Source organism: Gambusia affinis, linkage group LG02 (assembly GCF_019740435.1).
Source record: "Gambusia affinis linkage group LG02, SWU_Gaff_1.0, whole genome shotgun sequence".
Lineage (NCBI taxonomy): Eukaryota > Metazoa > Chordata > Actinopteri > Cyprinodontiformes > Poeciliidae > Gambusia > Gambusia affinis.
This window is the reverse complement of record NC_057869.1, coordinates 25,424,122-25,442,130: the sequence shown is the minus strand read 5'-3', so window position 1 is coordinate 25,442,130 and position 18,009 is coordinate 25,424,122. Positions and strand designations below refer to the sequence as shown.

The 18,009-nt window shown below is 40.1% G+C and overlaps 1 protein-coding gene across 14 annotated transcripts in view; it reads right to left on the bottom strand.

The window, feature by feature from the left end:
* The window catches only part of neo1a (neogenin 1a), a 255,108-nt gene that overhangs the window by 116,427 nt on the left and 120,672 nt on the right, over positions 1–18,009 (bottom strand). For all 14 annotated transcript variants that reach the window (XM_044133485.1, XM_044133494.1, XM_044133502.1 and 11 more), the window contains exon 5: positions 9,954–10,090. In XM_044133485.1, coding sequence (XP_043989420.1) covers positions 9,954–10,090 — 137 coding nt within the window. The remainder of the gene's footprint in view (positions 1–9,953; positions 10,091–18,009) is intronic.

Genomic DNA, 18,009 nt, shown 5'->3' with positions numbered 1-18,009 from the left:
TCCCTCTCTATCTCTCCATCTTCAGCCATCGCCTCCCTCTCTCCAACCAAGCAGCCATGCACCATTTTCTCTAAATGGAGTTCAGACATTTGGAACCTATTGGACTGAGCAATGAGGAGGAACGCCTAAATATACTGATATAGGCTTTTTGCATGGCTGGGAGTAATGAGGGGAGGAGGGAGGGGCTTGTTGCAGCAAACATACGGGGGAATGTGTGTCGGTCCGTGTGCCTCTAAGTGCAACAACCTGTATAATAACTGTCTTTAAATAGTCATTTGCTTTTCTATTTCTTGTACCTATCACAGAAATTACAGTACATATCAGATGGGCTCGCACCTGTGAACTTTTTCACACTGTCTCTTGCTACAACAAGAAACTTCCCTGTATTTCATGTGGATTTTATTGTTTGTTTTTGCTACAAACTAACATAAAGCAGTGAGTGACAGAAATGTTTTGCTACAGCTTCGGTTACTGGAATAAGAAACGACACTGCGAAAAATACCAGTACTGAAAACAAGTTCAAAAATCTAGAAAACGAGACACTTTTCCTCACGTTAGAGGTGACAAAAATCCGCCAATAGATGTAGTACTTTTAAAATAGATATTCAAGAAACAAGCTCCTACTTCTTACTGAAAAGATGCTTGTTTTGTCTCAGGTCAAATGTACTAAGAACTAGGCAACAGTTCTTGTTCGCAGTGTAGCGATTAGGCCCAAAATGTGAGTGTAGTGATGAACGCAGGCCTGAACTTTCACTAACACATAAACACAATTACAAAGTTGGTCTTCTATCACCTTAAGAACAATTCCAGGAGTAAAAGATGAATGTCTCAGCAAGATTGAGAGAAACTCATTTGTACTTTTATTTGAAGTTGTATTGAGTATTGCAACAGGGTCTTCACAGGTCTGCCTAAAAAAAAAAAAAAAAGTTAGACAAATGCAGCTGATCCAGAACGCAGCTGTTCGCGTTCTGACTAAAACCAGGAAGTTGGGCACATCTTCTAAAATCATTCCACTGGCTCCCTGTAGTTCACAAAATGGACTTTAAAACACTTTTGTTAGCTTACAAATCCCTGGACGGCTTTGCATCAAGTTAAATTAGAGCTCTGTTCACCATTGTATCAACCTCCCAGAGCTCTCTAGCCTACTAAATCAGCATTCAGTCTTTATGCTCCACTAAACTGGAACGAATTCAAGAAAACTGCAAGGATGACGAAACACTGAGTCCTTTTAGATGAAGGCTAAACCCCCACTTGTTTAGAGTTGTCTTTGATTGATAACAACTGGAACATAATTAATATATTTGATGATGATTATTATTCTAAGATGATTAATGTTTGCCACTAGTTTTATAATTGATTATTGTGTTATTTTTAACATCTGAAGCACTTTGAAATTACTTGTTGTTGAAAAACGCTACAAATAACCCTAACTTGACTACAACTATATGACCAGACAGCAGGGTTTTTAAAAATTATTTTTAAATGATGCCTTTTCAAATAGACAGAACTTCATAAAGGCCTATTGCATAAAACTGTATAAAATACATCAAGTGTAATTGTGAAATTATCTAAAAAAAAAAAGTTCAAAAGGTGTACGTACTTTTGCACGGCATTAAAAAAGGGTAAAATGTTTATGTCAGGGACATATTTGATCAGATGACGGTTGCCTCCGCTCATCAAACTCAGAAATGTCTTTGATCTGTCCGCAGCCGTGACTCGCTGTTTCAATTCAACGTTTCCAGTAATCGTGATGCAGTCTGACGCAGAACGCTTCCTACGGGCAGAGTTCGTCTCTTCTTCACCAGAGGCCAGACACCAGGAGCACGAATCTCTCCAAATGAGCAAACTTGTTTTGGGACACAAATAATCCCCGTCTAATGAAAGAAAAATCTTGACAGAGGCAGAATGAAACGACCACAAAAGAAACTCCGGCGTAAGAAAGAATAGAAAGAAAACATCAATATGAATGTGGAGGAGGGAGAGCGGCTGAAAGGATTGGAAGAGCAGCACTTCAGGGCTGGTATTATCTCCCGAGCCCGTAGCTTAGTAAAAGAAGCTTTAATGCAGACTGACTCCAGCGAACTACTGAGAGAGGACCACTAAAAGGTCACGGCGTGTGTCTGACTGTGAGCTTGTTAAAACAAAACCCTGCAGGATTCCACTAAAGGGATTTCTGAGCAGATTATTTCACTTAAAGCTTCACTGGTATTTAAGAAGCGAGCCGAACGAGAGGCGGAGAGAAGGTCCGGCTGCGCTTTTAATTGGCTGGTAATAAAACTATCGGAGTCAGAAGCTGATGAAAGATGATGTTTATTGAGCTGAATCTGAAAATAACAAGAAAAATCTTCTCTGGCGGCCATACTTTCCCAAAGATCTGGGTAGCTCAGTTATTACATGAGCCTTTCTGTGTGTGTGTGTGTGTGATTTTGAATCCAGCTTTACAAGTTCTCCTTGTTTTTTTTTTTGTGCCATCCCAGTGAAAACAAGCACTCTGGGCAGTAAAGCCTCAAACACAATTCTTTATGTTTGCATTCCTGCTCAATGAGCAGATGATGCCAGAGGCAGAGAGAGGCACTCCAGTGTGTCCTGGATGCCTTCATGGACTCCCGATGCTTCGGAAATTACAAGAGCTGAGTGAAAGCAGATGCACGACGTTTGCCGGGGACTTGCCGAGATAAGGCACGTCGAGGCCGGTGTTTGACGCGCTTTCAGACGACAGCACTTCAAAAACATCCTCGTCGGACATTTCAGTGGGGACTGCGCTGAAAGTAGGAAAGTAGGGGAGGAAAAAGAAAAACTTATCTGATCGTGCTTTGTAAAGCATGCCAGAGTTCGTTTGAATCTCTGGTAATCTGGTGCAAACTTTTTCTTAACTTTTAGTTTCTCGTCTTTAAATTGTCAGGTAAGGTGAGCCGCTGCAGGGAGGAGAACGTCTTGAGTGTCTGCAGCGTCGCTGTGTGAAGTCGTGCGTCAGCTAAGAGCTGCAACAAACATTTATTTTAGAAATCGATCGATTATTCTGACAGTCGATTAACTGAATAAAACTGGCCACATTCTGCATTTCAATTAAAAAGTACTTCTGCTTTCAGCAGATTGTGAAAAGACAGTACAGGGGCGTGAGCTAAATACACGGAAATAGAAAAACTATTAGTAGCTAGAAAAAAGCTTAAACTTCCAGGAAGTACAACAACTCCAACCTTTCAGCTACAGATCAAAGGACGTTTATGGGTTAGGATGACCTAATCAAAGTTTAGACTTAATTGTCTGCATTAGGCAGGATTTGAAAATGGAAGTTTTCCATCCAATCTGACAGACAGAGAGGTGAAAGTAAATTCGTTTTTAGTGCAAAACAGGTTAAAATACAAAAATATTAGCAGTTATAATGTCAGCAAATCATGGCTCTATAAAGTATTGACTAAGGAGACAGATTAAATATGCATGCCACTTTTCTCAGATTATCCACATAAAACCATGAATTGTTTTCTTCCTATCTGACAATAAAGCATGAAATCCCAATAATATGTATTGGAGTTGGTTACAGTGGAGATCAAGACTGGTCAATACTTTTGGAAGCTACTGTACTGCTGCAGATACACACTCATGTTTGAAGAAAAACATTCAATTAATTCAACCAAATAAAAAAAAAACCCAACAACAACAACAACAAAAAAATAAAAGCATTCCCCAAAGTAGTAAAAAAAAACAAAATCTGAGCACTCATCTATCAGTGTGGCTTTTAAAGGGTGATTCTCTCCCTCACTGACACAGCAGACAAGAAGTGCTGAGCTGGATTAGCATGCAGACAGCAGCAGGGATGACATGATGAGACACACCAACACAAACGTGCCAGAGAAACAACAATTAAGATTCATTACAATAAGCCAGATAATAATAATAAAAAAGAAAAAAGTTGCATGTTCACAGTATCATCATGTAAATGTGTCCGTATCAGAACTAAACAACAGTTGCTGCGGCGACGGCGGAAAGCAAGCAGACTGGGAATCAGACAAAACACCTGGCTGAGATAAACACGCTCCCAGCGGGAAAGGGAAAATGTGTGTGTGTGTGTGTTTGTGTGTGTGTGCGCCAGATTGATCAGATTAAATCTCTTTAAATAGCAGGATGGAAAGCTTATTTCAGCCAAAATTAAACTGCTCCATGACAGCAGCACGTTGGAATCGAGGGGGGGTGGAAGTGTGGAGGAACTGTGAGGCGAAATTTCCACCAGATTATTGTCAAATTGCAACTTTCCAAACAAACCTTTTACAGGAAACAACCTGAGCTGGGTGGATATATGAAGCTAACGCAAGACAATAAGGCCAGCTTTACACATCGGTGGTATCGCTAGTTATTGTCAGGCTCTGCTGATGGGGAGAAGCTGAAGTGTAGCAGAGAGCAAGGGGAGAGGGTGATTGACAGCGCTAAGATCCTCCTCCTTCAGTCTGGATAAATCAGAATTAGATGTTGTGGACTGTCTGTACTCAAACAAAACCCAATGTCATTTTAAAACATTTTTGTCTGACATTAAATGTCGTTGTATTATCTGACTTAATTAAGTCCGACCCAAAAAATTAAGAAATCTGTAAGGGTGCAAATGCTTTTATTTCTGCCAGTTTTTCTCCAAAATGTTTAGACTTCTGCTGCCTTTCTTCATTTATAAAAACCCCCCCAAAAAAACAAAACCAAAAACAAACCATAAACACTTGTAATGACCATGGCTGTTCATCCAGAGACCACAGCCCAAATGAAAGGCTTTTATGGGGGTGCAGGGATTTCCTGCATGGCAGCCCAGCACATGGAAAGAACAATTAAGTTGATGACCTGATAGCAGCAGGGCATGATAGATGCGGACCACTGACTCGGAGCCCCATAAAACTGCTAACAAACAGGTCATAGACTATTTTTGTATAGAACACACACACCCATACACACGCCGACACACACACAAACACAGGGAGCCCAGGTCTGGGTGGTGCCCAGGTCACGCACGGCCATAATCAAAATCTGCTGCCTCCTCTGGCCTCATTTATTCTCTTCCCATCTCTAATAGTGGGTGAGATGTCAAAGCAAAGTCATCCACCACATAACACACACACACACACGCACACACACACACACACACGCACACCTACTTCCACAGACAGTTATCACAGAAACACATGCATGTGTGTCAACACCACACATGGGGCCCTGAGATATGACTCGAGTGGCCTGAGTGTTGCTGTTAACACTCATTTAGAGCGTCACCATCTTCTAAAGCCTCCTGTCTGCTGCGGGATAATTACAGGATTTTTATTAGCTGAACAAAAACAATGAGCCAAATCCTCTTAAACACACTGACATTGCGATTGTAATTATTAGAACGATAAGGCACAATGTGGTTTTAATAAGTATTGCTTATTTGAGGAATACCCAGGGACCTAATACAAGTCTGAAGCATATTGTTGCTCTGCAGCTAGATGTGTGATTCATGGGGAGTCAAACAGAGATGTTATTGGTTTAAATTCAGCTGGATCCTCCTGAGATTGGATCGCTTCAGCCAGAGTGACTGTGAGTGAATCTGATCTGGTTGCTTTCAGGTTGCTTTCTTATGGTTCTTCCAACAACTTCTGGATTTTCATTGGCCCATTCCTTTTGAATTATTCTGATTTATTGCTGTAGATTTGCTGTTGTGTCCTTATCTACCTATGTCAGACAATCGGGCTCATATTTGACCCAGAATCACAGCAAGGGGGCTGAATACATATGCGTGTATTCGGCATTCACGATTGACTTTCCAAGCCAACCCCGATCATTGATCATTAAAAAACTTCAACTTTGGTCTATACCGTTTGTTTTTTTAATGGTGTTATAAGGTCACAATACACCTTTGACGTTTCAATCTTATTTTATTGAAAACCACTGAACGATAAATGTTAAACAATTCAAGCCTGTTTAGCCTTACATGAGGCAGTGCTCTCAAATATAAATGAAAAACATACAGCATTGCAATCCAGACCACCAAAACTGACCAAAATTTTAAAAAACGTTTTTTTAGTCTTTTTTTCATATTTTAAAAACAAATTTTTGTAAAGGCAGATTAGATCGGTGGATTAGACTGATTTCAGATATATTGGTCAATCAGCTAAAACTAATAAAATGGAGGTTTATCAATCGACCGGCTGATCTTTGAGCCCCAATTCCAGTTGTTTTGTTCACTTATTTTTCAAACTATCACATATTCTTCTACTTCTACCTTACAATAACTCCTTTGTGGGATTGTAACAACGGAGCAACCACATAAAAATGTCAATGAAACACTGCGTTTGTAATGTGACGCAATGTGGAAACGCTCAAAGGATATGGATAGTTTTGTGAGGCGCTGTTTGTAAATGAAACAACTGAAAGATGCCGGCAAAGGTACATTTGTGTGTTTTGTGTTTACATTAATATCTGTATATTTCTACCTCTAAATTTATGCACCAGCTGTACTACAGATCCTCCAGGTATCCCCAGGCAAAAACCCAACAGTGCTCGAGCAGCTGGCTTCCTGCATCTTTTCCACTACTAACAGTCCGGTGTTTATGAAAAGCCTCTTGCGGGTAAACATACAATTTCTTCTCGTTACTCCAGAAAAAAAAAAAAAACGAAAAAAAACCCCCACCCTGGAAGGGTTTTAATGGAAGTCAATCAAAGGAGAAATAGTTTGTTGATAGTATGGATTAAAATCACATTGATGTGATTGTCTTGTACAGGAATAACTACTTACGAAGAGATCTTTCTAGGCTCCCTTTTGCTTGTCAAGAGAGAAAATCAATGCCACAATTTGGCTTCTTCTTGAATGCGATTGACACAAAAGCATTTAAGCGCTGAGTGTACAACATGGACGCTAATCAAAATGTCGCTCTAGTACAGCGACGGCTGTCCTTCAACCGTATTCCAGGAGCGCTGATCCATCCTCGAGTGTGTCAGGGAGGTCGGGCAGGACGTGTGGAGGATTTAAGAGGGAATTCGGTAGGAGGGCTCGAAGAGTTGGAAATGAATGAAGTGAAGTGTCCTCCTGTGACCAGATCCAATTTTCCATTTCGGCCTCCTTTAATCACAGCAAGTGGCGGGAAGTGATGAAGGAAGGGCAAGGGGTGAGGAATGGATGAAGGGATTTGGGCAGAGAGGTTTGGAAGACGTGGCACGATGGATGTGCGTGTGAAGTGCAGTAAAGAGCCCCGGGGAGTTTTTCCCCCCCTTGCCTCAACTCTTTTGAGCCAAAATCCCGTCGACTTGGAGCTGTCGGGAAACCCATCCAAGTCCACAAGTGTCTTTTAATGACAATTACTGCGTGACTATTTGGGCTCTGTTTGATTTGCTTGTTTCTGCCTTGACAATTGTCTGCTCTGCCTCGGAGTGGCTCGCATGCGAGAAATACATCTTGCTTGTTTCATTTCCTTTCCAACTAAACTCTCTCTGGCTTTGTTTTATGTCTGAAATACGAGTCCAGAGGGCTTTTAATAACCTCATTCCCAAACATAATAAGACGAAATGAGATTGTTTTCGCTGATGGAGGGATGATCTGAGAGTTCAGCGATTCCTGCAGAGACTCTGCTTTTTTCTGCCGCACTCTCCTCAGCGGCTAATGCAACTTGACTTTGCTGCTGCCTCTCACCCAATTCCAATTTACACATTTGTTCAAGTGGCACTGTCACTTTGTTTCTAACGTAGCCCAAACAATAAAGCTACTAATACTTTGGGATATCAGGTGATTTTCAGCCACGACAGGATGATTTTTAAATCCTGAGGGACTGATTACATGTATAATTACCGGAGTTGGTGCAAATGCGCCGAAATTTGCTGTTCCTCTTCATGCATTTGCTGTTCCTCTTCATGCATTTTGGTTTGTGATTTTTTCCAAAGATTGGATTGAAACCCACACACTCAAAAAATATTTCCGGTTTTGAAAATCACAAAACATTTTCCATCAATCTCTAACAGGATTTCGGCCAAAAGCTACTTGGAGAACTAGTAGCTGGGCCGTAAGTTCACAGAGAAACACCAACTGAAGCTTAAACAGGCACCGAAAGTTGGAGTTTACCTGAATAAATTGGCATTTCGATACTTTTCTCAATTCAGATTTTGCTTTTAAGAGCCAGCGGTTCGATTCAAGGACCCTGATGAACCACCAGAAGCTGCAGCAGAGCAATAGAAACCCAACAAACCTAATAGTCTGAACATTTACTGTCTTTAGAGTGGATTTCTTTTTAAGAACCAGAGTAAAATGGATGGTTCCCGACAATTTTAGACTCCTTTTTAGTCAAAACATAGACTAGAGAGGAATACAAATATAAAGAAATGGAAACCCACCATTTGAAAGGATATTCAAAATGGATAAGAGTGAGCCAGTGATCAGTTCCAGGCCGATCACAGATGATCTACAGCTACGTGTTTTGTAGTGTGGCGATTAGAAGACAGCTTTAGGAGGTTCCAACACGGCCTAAAGAGGTCACAGTTCGCCGAAGAACACACCGATCTGCCTAGAGAGTCACTGTCCTGTATTTTACTGACTGACGAAAGCCAGACTGTTCTTTGGTGTCCGTACAAGTTTGCTGGATGACTTGCAAACACTGAGCTCAAAGCACAGAGTCAGGAAATTTTATTGCATACCAATCATTGTGAATACACTGAAAGACGTTCAGAGGTAATGATGGCTTATGCTGAAAAGGTAATGGGTGCTTCAACAAGACACTGACCGTAAGTGTTAGAGCTTGCACAGTCAAATGCAAACTATATACTTTTTGAAAACTAATAATGATAAAGCATGTTTTTTGCACAGTACTCACAATGCATTTGTGTAAGAAGGCATACGTGCTGTTAGGCTAAAAGGATTTTACGTTCAACTCATTTGTGTTAACGGCGCTATTTTGTTTGGACAGATCTAGGGTTTTACCACAGAATATTCAGATTTTTCATGCTTTGACATTTTCTGAAAGATTTGGAATCAAACCAATTTTCATGTTCACAGTTTTCCTTCAAAATATAGGGAATGTATGTCTAGCTTCATTCAGACATTGCTGTAGAAATTACAGTATTCTATAAAATAGCCCAAAAGTGCTGGTATCATACAGCCAGCTTCCATTATGTCTGTACTCAATGTTCTCCTGAGTATTGACAGCAAAACCTCACAGATCTGCCAGATAAAACACTGCAGACTCATATAAAAGAATTCTCACATATAGCCTAACCACTCTCGTGGTTCAATAATTTTGTCTTGTAAGTGCATAAAGCAACTTTGTTTGAGGCCTAAAATGTAGGTTTGCTCGTCGGCCTTTCATCTGCGAAAGGTGGGAATCGCCATAGCAACTAATTAACCATGTTAACCATTTTTTTCCTATGCCTAAAAGGGGCAGATGTAAAGAAAATGATATATTTTAGATTTTGAGGCAGAAACAGCACAGACAGTGTTAAAAATGTCCGGTTTTAGATATTTGATATCTTTATTGACATTGAAGCAGTCTTATGTTTAAACCACTCTTCATTGCTTTTAATAATACAACAGAGAGCGGACAATACAAACCAGTGGGCCACTAAACACCATGTTAAAGATCTTCAGATAATTTCCAAAAATCAAAATAATTCCTCATTGCATACTTTGGTATAAAGTATGAACTATTGTGACGAGAGTAATTACCAATAGTTTTATGGCTGTAGAGGCTTCTTTTGTTTGGACTTTGGATTTACTGGTGTTGTTTCATGATGGTTCACATCCCAACTTTCAGAAAAATCCTTTACATTAATCAAATTTTATTTGTGAGAGGTGCTATACAAATGAAACTTTACTTGCTTCTGTATGCGCTAATGGTGTTGTCTAGCTGATTTATTAGCATTAATCAGCAAATGTCTGGGTCCAATGGTTCTGCCACTGTTGGTTTGTGGATCAGAATCCAAACTTTGTAGAAACCAGTGATGCTGGCTGATTAGATTACCTTGAACTGTGAGCTGGGCCTGGGCTTCGATGGTGGTGTTGGAGTTTTCAGCCACGCAGGTGTACACGCCGCCATCTTCCTCCGTAATGTTGGAAATCTGGAGGCTGCCGCCTCCCGTCACTTCCACACGACTGTCGCTGAAACCAGAAAGTGGGACCAAAGTCAGACATAAGCAAAAGCTTTTTCACTTAGATTCAGGGATCTCTACTCGTCAAATATAAAGTAGGTCTCCCATGAGCCACAACACATTTTTATCACGCTAGCTGCACGTATAGATGAGGTACAATCCTCTGTCGCTTTACTTCAAAGAAACTCGTGCATTCCCAGGAGAGCAACGCTCCTCTACTGACCGGAGTTTGACTCCACATTCTGCCCTCATTTCTTCTGCACCGTCACAACATCCATAAATAAATAAAATACCCTAAAAGCAGCCTCAAGTGGGTGAAAACCAAGTTAATCTGAGCTCCGTCCACGTCTTCATCAACAATAATTTTTACGGGAGGTTCCAGCAGCAGTAAATACAGTCTGGAAAGAATAAGGTGGGATTTTCCAGTCGTCCGTATAGTGTAGCACAGAGCGATTAAAAATAAATGTCCTGGAGCAGATGTCTTCATATTTTATTTTGCTGCCATCCCTCACGAACCTATGCACAATCTGCCATCTGGAATGACTACAACGCAGGCAAGTTTTATTGAGACTGTGAGCTGGAAGTCTATGCAGTTTGTAGTGTGACAACTGCTCAGGCTGTTTCATCATCCTGACATATGTTTTCATTTTCTTTCATCAGTTTATTGGCGTCTACTGGTGGCATGTATCTACAAACCAGCAAAGATTGGACTTGGAGAGCTGATTTTATGCTCTACAAGCGTAAGATTAAAAGCATCATAATCACAGATATTTACAAGTCCAAATAAAGTCTGCGTTTTCTTCTTTTAATATGGATTTCCTAATACTTTTCGGTTTGTATTTTATTTTTCCCCACCAGGGGGTCTTTTTGTGGGCTCTAGTGTCCCTTATATGACAGTAGGCTGACAGGAAACGGGGAAGAAGACGGGGGAAGACATGCAGCAAATGTCCGGGAATCGTCAAGGACTCAAGGCCTCCAAATGCGGGTTGCGCTGTCCCTTACGCCACCACAGCACGCCCCTCCTAATACTTTTCAAACCAAATTGTGAATTTTTGTGACTGGTCTGTCTTGTAGCTACATTTTAAAATAAAATAAAAAATAGGTTAAAAATAACTTCGTATTTTGAACCTATTTTTAAGACTTTCACAATACTGCAAGGAATAATCTCTTGAAATATTTTTCCATATGTGTCCAAGCCTGAAAAATACTTATTTGAAATTCCAGGCTGCGTAGGATCCATATCAATAAAACTGTAACATTTACAAATAAATAAACACAGCAACATTAAGGGTTCGGAGGCAGGGAAACCGAGCACTCAGTGAATGATTGCAAACTGCAATCATAAGCATTTATTGTTCTATTTCTATTCAGGGCATCAAGATCCCCACAATTTTCTTGCAAATTTTCCACAAAAATGGTCAAAAACATTGGGCTCTATCAACTGCTAACTCCCACCTGCAGGTGGCAGTGTTTCTTCCACTTGCAAATCGCAAATATTGCCAAAGTTACACCAGAAAACAATGATTTTGATTGTTTTTCTGTATTTTTATTTTTATTTTTTTGTGGGGCGGGGGGGTCGCAATTAGAAAGTCCTAGAGGGGCTGTCTATTTAGGCCTATTACTAAAAATAAAAACCTCAAATCTATTTGTATGTCTTCTCTGTGAACCATTGACCCACCAGTTTAAACAGTCGTGATTTTAGTTTTTACAATAGTCCCCCTGGGATGCAGACTGCGGCCGAGCTCTGGCTGGATTCAACAATCACTGGAGCAGGAAGAGGCGGCAGAGAGGGAAGAGAACTGCAATCGATAGCTTACAGAGAGAATCCCAGCGTTCACGAAGGGAGAAGCAAAGACAAGAGAAGAGTAGCAACCAGCAGGTCAGCTGAGGAAGCATCCAGAGAGGGCAACTGTGTAAGCAACACAGGCAACCGTTCCTCCAGGTGTTTGCTAATTGCTGGAGGACCTGAGTGGGGGAGGAGTGCTCTGACGTGGAAGATTAGTAAAAACTGTCACAGTAAAAACTTTTCAACAATAAGAAAGAAATATCTACATAAAACTCACCAGTGCCACACCAAACTTGAACCATTCTGAACAAATAAATGTGTGAAGCCAAAAGAAGAAGACAGAGCCTTTTCCGTTTAACCACAGACTAGCAGGCGCAGTTTCCAAAAGCACCTTATGCCCACAGTGAAATACAGTGGAGGATGTGTGATTCTGTGGGCCAGTTTCACCATTTACCCTCCTGCAGTGTTAAGAGATTGAGTCATTTGGACCCCATGAGTTTTTTAATCTGTGGACAATCGTGCAGGTTGCTCTTTTACGAAATTTCTGTGTGTGTGGTTTCGGGAATTGACGGTCTGACGGGACAACTCCCCCACTGTCTGACTGACATTTGCGTCACACTAAGACCACAGGAGGGTTAACGGCTCTGGGAGCCTGGGTTAGAAAGCATGGAATCATAAACTCCTTGAAATTCCCGAACATTTCAAATAAAGATCAAGTCGTCTGGCAGAAAAACCTAAAACTTACAACAAATCTGTTGGGGGGCCTGAAGAGAAGAGAGCGAAAACACAAACACACACACACGCACATGCACACATATGAAGCCATGTTATAGGGAGCAGTCGACCCTTAAAGACTTCAAAGAGAAATAAGTGTGACAAATCTAAAATCTGAAGACGTTATGCCGAACTGTGACAGCAATGCAACAATAAAGGAAACACTTGGAGGGGAAAAAATACAAAACTCAGCAGAAAGCCCAGCAGAGAACGTCATGGACATTTGAGGTGGGAGAATCAAAGCGACATGAAGTAACAATCTGCCTTTTCTGTTCCTCCACAGCCAAATGAAAGACTTCAAAAGTGCTGGGAATGGCCAGTGTCTTGCATAGACCCTCGTTCAAATTGGAGAGCATGGCTGATTCTTCTGAGGCGGGATGCACGCCAAGTCCCCCCGATGAATGAACGAAGAAAAAAATTCCTCTGAAGACATCAGAGTTTGCTGTGCCAGGCATTCCTGCAGATTCTCTCGCTAGGACAACCATTCAGACTTTTGGCCCTTTGTCCCGTACACTACATAAAAGGCTCTGACAGCTTCTTTTTTCCGGGTATTTGGAAATACAAACAGTCCGACAATTCCTCATTCTGCTTAGTCTGAGTGTGTCTCAAGTGAAAGAGCTCATCTGAAAAGGGGACGTCTGTTCTGACACCATAGACAAGAGGAAGCTAGCTTGAGCTGAGGATGTTTCTTACTGTCCTGAGGAAGCCAAATAATTAGGATCATCTAGGAATAAATAAATGGACTGTTTCAAACACAAACCATGTATTCCTTCCTTTTCTGTTCATCTGCTTTGAAAGTTGTCCACAATCATGCTCTGTGTTCTGCCCTCCTGCCTGGGGAGGTCAGCCATCCGTAACACAGACTAGAGGAAGGGTCAGCAGGCTGCAGACCACAGAAACACTGTTCCTGTGGGTTCTTGATGGAGGCACAGGACTGTGTTGCCACAGAGCAATCAGTACTTGTGCAGAGGTCGCTCCATCTGAATCACTACTGTCGCCATGGTATCAGCAGAAAAAGAAAGCGATGAACTCCGGAACCTGTTAGAGGTTTTTGTCCCCTTAAGATCCAGAATTTGAATTACATTCAAAACTTGAGGAAGATTATTTACGTTTGCAGGGGTTGAAAATAAGCATATTTGTCTGCTTCTAAATGCCCTAAACAAGAATGAAACTATATTTTATTTAGAAGTTTGGTATTTGTGTACTGTCAGAGAATTTTGTTAAAAACCCTGAGAGAAAGCTAAGGGGATTTTTTCTAGTACAATCCACGTAGCTACAGGTGTTTCTCAGCGATGAGTTCTAAGGTCACTCTATGTCATTTTATACAACAATCCTGACCAAGGAGCATCAAATGTACATTTTATGCTAATGATAGTGTGATTTACTCTCCTGGATTCACACAGGATCAGCCTCTTTATCACAATTTGTTTAATACTGATCAGTGCAATTCGGCGCTCTCTTCTCTCAATGCATCAAACTGGTTTTAAAAAATAAAGATGAAATCCCGTTTCTTCTTTGAGGCTAAGAGAAGTGCTGCATTTATGTCTTTGCTTGATTACAGATTTGTATTTTTTAACTCTTAAACAGTTTATTTTGATATTCAGCACAACCTTTAAAGACTTATTACTGTATACTGTGTGCTAGTGTCGAATGTTCTGCTTGGTTAGTGACACCATCAGTTTGCTGGCGAGTTTTAATTTACAAAGTCCTTCTTAACATTACACCCAAATATCAAACATCCTTTATCATCCGGAATACAAGACGTTCTTAAATTTACTTAGAAAATGCATTTTTAATATCTGCGGGATTGTACCGAGTTAAGATAAAAATAGTAAAGAAAATGTACTAAATTTCTCTTAAAATCACTTAAAGGAGTCAGATTTAAAGTGACCTTAAATAACAAGATGTAAATGTTTTGATAAATGAATTTGCTCATAATTATGCTTGGCACACTTAGTTTTATTGTTTCTATTGTTGATGACACTTTTACTGTGTTTTGTTATGTGTCGGTTGCAGCTTACCGCCGTTTTGACCGACTACCGCATTGGCCAGGAAGCTCTTGTAATTTTTTTTTTTTTATTATTCTCATAAGTCCCTTATGATTAAACACCATATAAAATAAAATAAGTGGTGAAATACAATTCTGGGAAAAGAAATGTGAAAGGCAAAATGGAGGTAAAAAGTCCGACCAGTTATAGAAAGGAGTTAATGAATAACTAAAACAGAATAAGTGGAGAAATTAATGAAAGAAAAAAAAACAACAAGCTGCTGCCAAGATCACTTGAGCTTCTCAAGTGACTCAGCCAAGAAAACATTTTTGTCCTCCACTGGCTTGTAATAAAGAGCTGCAGGGGCCCTGGAGACAAAAACAACTCCTGCATACCTGACTTTATTTGCTTTCTTGCTTACCTTACCGGGGTTCCCAAGAATAAACTGATCGCTTGATTAGCGCATAATACAATAAAAGCCTGCGGCTCAGGACTCGGGTAATATCCATCTAGATGGCTCTGGTGGATCCTGCAGGTCTCTTAAAGCTAAACAAACCCGGTGCGCCCCGTGGTGCGCCACGACTGCGTATGCGCCCCACGCAACAATAAGCGTTTTAAATGGGGCAGACTCAGACGTTATGTTTACTAACAGAAGAGCTGATAGCCAGGCCATGAAGCATTTTATCAATACTGCAGTATCTGTGTGGCTAAAACAAGGCAGGAGCAACTCAAAGACCTTTAATGAGGTTCTCGTTTTCTCAAAAAGTAGCCTTAGTTTTTCCTCATATATATTCTAAATGAGTAATTTGTGCTCATAGTTTAGATGCCAGATACAGTTAACCGTATTCTGTTAAAGCTCCTCAACATTTTGATGGGTTAACATTCTCTGCTATGTTGAAGCTTACGTTAATATCCCATGTGGACCTCAAGTTGTAATTCCAGAAAATATCAGAGAATACACTGAAAACAAGGTTCTGGTATAATACAATATATCTTTAATGGACCTAGATCGGATGGACCTCGGAGCGACTTTGCGCGGCCGTTGATCATAATTTGATTTTCACAGAAAAAGGCAAATTCAAATCTTCTTCAAGAAGGAAATGTAAGGTACGCCACAAAATATCCATCTTTCATCAGCCATGTTTTTGCTCTTAATTTGATAGTAAACAGGAACACAAACATCCATTGACCTTTACTAAAGAGTGGACTAAAAAATAATTAAATTGTTAAATTTGGTGGAATTAAGCAAGAGTTATCCTTATCCTGGTGTTTTGGCTGAAAAAAAAAAACATACCCAGAAAAATCCAGACAAAGATGATTAACCTGAAGCGTTATTTATATTATTTGCTCTTTTTCTTCCCTTTAACCAAGCAACACCCTTTTCATCTGTCGACTCTACAGTGATCTAAATCCACTTTGTACTGAAGTCGGACTGCTTTGCTTGCGTCATTAAAACATCGTGTTTTTAGTTTATTGTTGTACATGTTAAATAGAGAAAAAAACATAGAATAGTTGTTGCAATTTTCACAAGAAAAACATTTTCTGTATATATTGAAAACCGAAGGGTATTTTAAAAAGTGCATCCTCCACCAAAGCCGCTATTTGTTATGCTAAGTAAAACTGACACCAATTTGCAACTAAATTAAATATGCTCTTTCATTACAAACCCACTCCATAGGGCTGCACACAATTGCTCCATTCTATTCCATTTATTATGCTGTAAAACTCTCCCAGAGAAGCAGCCACACAGGGATGATGTATAAAAAAGATTTGATTTCAGCCTTTGTAGCAGATATACAATGAAAAGCCCCATATTTAAAAAAAGAAAAAAGCTGGGATAAATCAGATTCTGCGAGTGGCATTGAATTTACCTACACACTCTCGTTCTGACAACCAAGATGAAGAACTGAACGCGTCCCTCGTCAGATGTGACGTAGACCGACGTGTTCTTGTGACTTTCAGAAAAGATGGATATAGGTTAACACATTAAACCAACAATAACAACGCCGATCACGCGCTGCGGCTTTCAATTTCAGAGAAAAACAAAGGTTCCGTTTCACTGCAAGCGGTCGAACGTCATCTTTTCTTTCCATGCCAAGATTTTTTTTTAAATGCCTTTGGAAACAACCCGACAATTTAAACTCGACATTCCTCAGTGTGGGTGTTGTTGACGCAGCAACACTGGCAGCGCGGAGAGCAGAGTCGCTTTACGAGTTTGTTTAAGACTGTAGACAATTACGAGCGGCTGCACCCAAAAGAGCCGTAGCTCAGAAAGCAATTCTCAAAAGTCAGTGTTTCCGCCGGGCAGATGAAGATTGTCGCTGTTTGAATATGTAAACAAGATATTTAAGAGTGCATTGTAGAGTGGATCCGCATTTTATGGCAAAAAAACAAAAAAATAACTGCAATACGCAAGTCCAAAGTGATTGGTTTTCATGAATGAATTGTGAAAATGTCAGAGGATGGAATAAGATGATTTTTTTATTGGTTCTGATCAGTGATCTGTGGGTAAAATACAAAAACATTGGGTTTCTCCATATTTATTAAATACAATAAAAACTCCAATAACACATCAACCGTATTTCTTACAAAATGTAGAACGAATCAAAACTGTCAGCAGGACAGACATAAAGAAAAAACCAAAAACCCTGTAAATCTGTATCAACTGAGAAAATAAACCCGATCGGTGCATCTCTACACATAAATAAATACCAGAGCCACCTGGGAACAGTATGGGCTAATGAAGGAAATTTACTAGAAATCACTGGCATAAGCTAATAGTTTGTGGAAAAAGTTGAACAGGAAGAGAAAACACTTTATTTTTAACACCAAATTGCAAAAAAGCGCTGTCATCTGACATAATGTGAACATTAATTTTAAATTATGAAATTTTTTATTAATCCATTATGAACTGCAATAGCTGAGTTGTTCAGTGTTAAGTGCTTCTAATGTTTTTCAATGACATTTACAACAACAAAGAAAAAAAAGAAAGAAAACGGCCCATTCTCCACTAATGTTGACTTAGTGATTTGTATTAATTAAGCTAAGCTGATTCTAATTTTACTCAGCACCAGCTCTTTGGAAAACCCTGAAAAACATGAAAAAAAGCACACATTTTATTTTATTTGTAGGCGAGAGTGGAATATTTATAGGCTCTGTTATAAAAGGTCACAAGGCAGATTTTCACCTCACCTCACATTTCACCTCACATTCTGACAAAACTAAATAAACAAATCTCAATTTGATTCCCCCTCTGCTGCGAGCAAGGCTGACAAAGTTATGCACTCTGCTGGGAGCCCTTGTTGCGTTCTGTCGGCTGGATCCGATCTTCCCAAAGACGCCTGAAACCAACTGTTGCTAATAAGCAAAAAAAAATGTTTG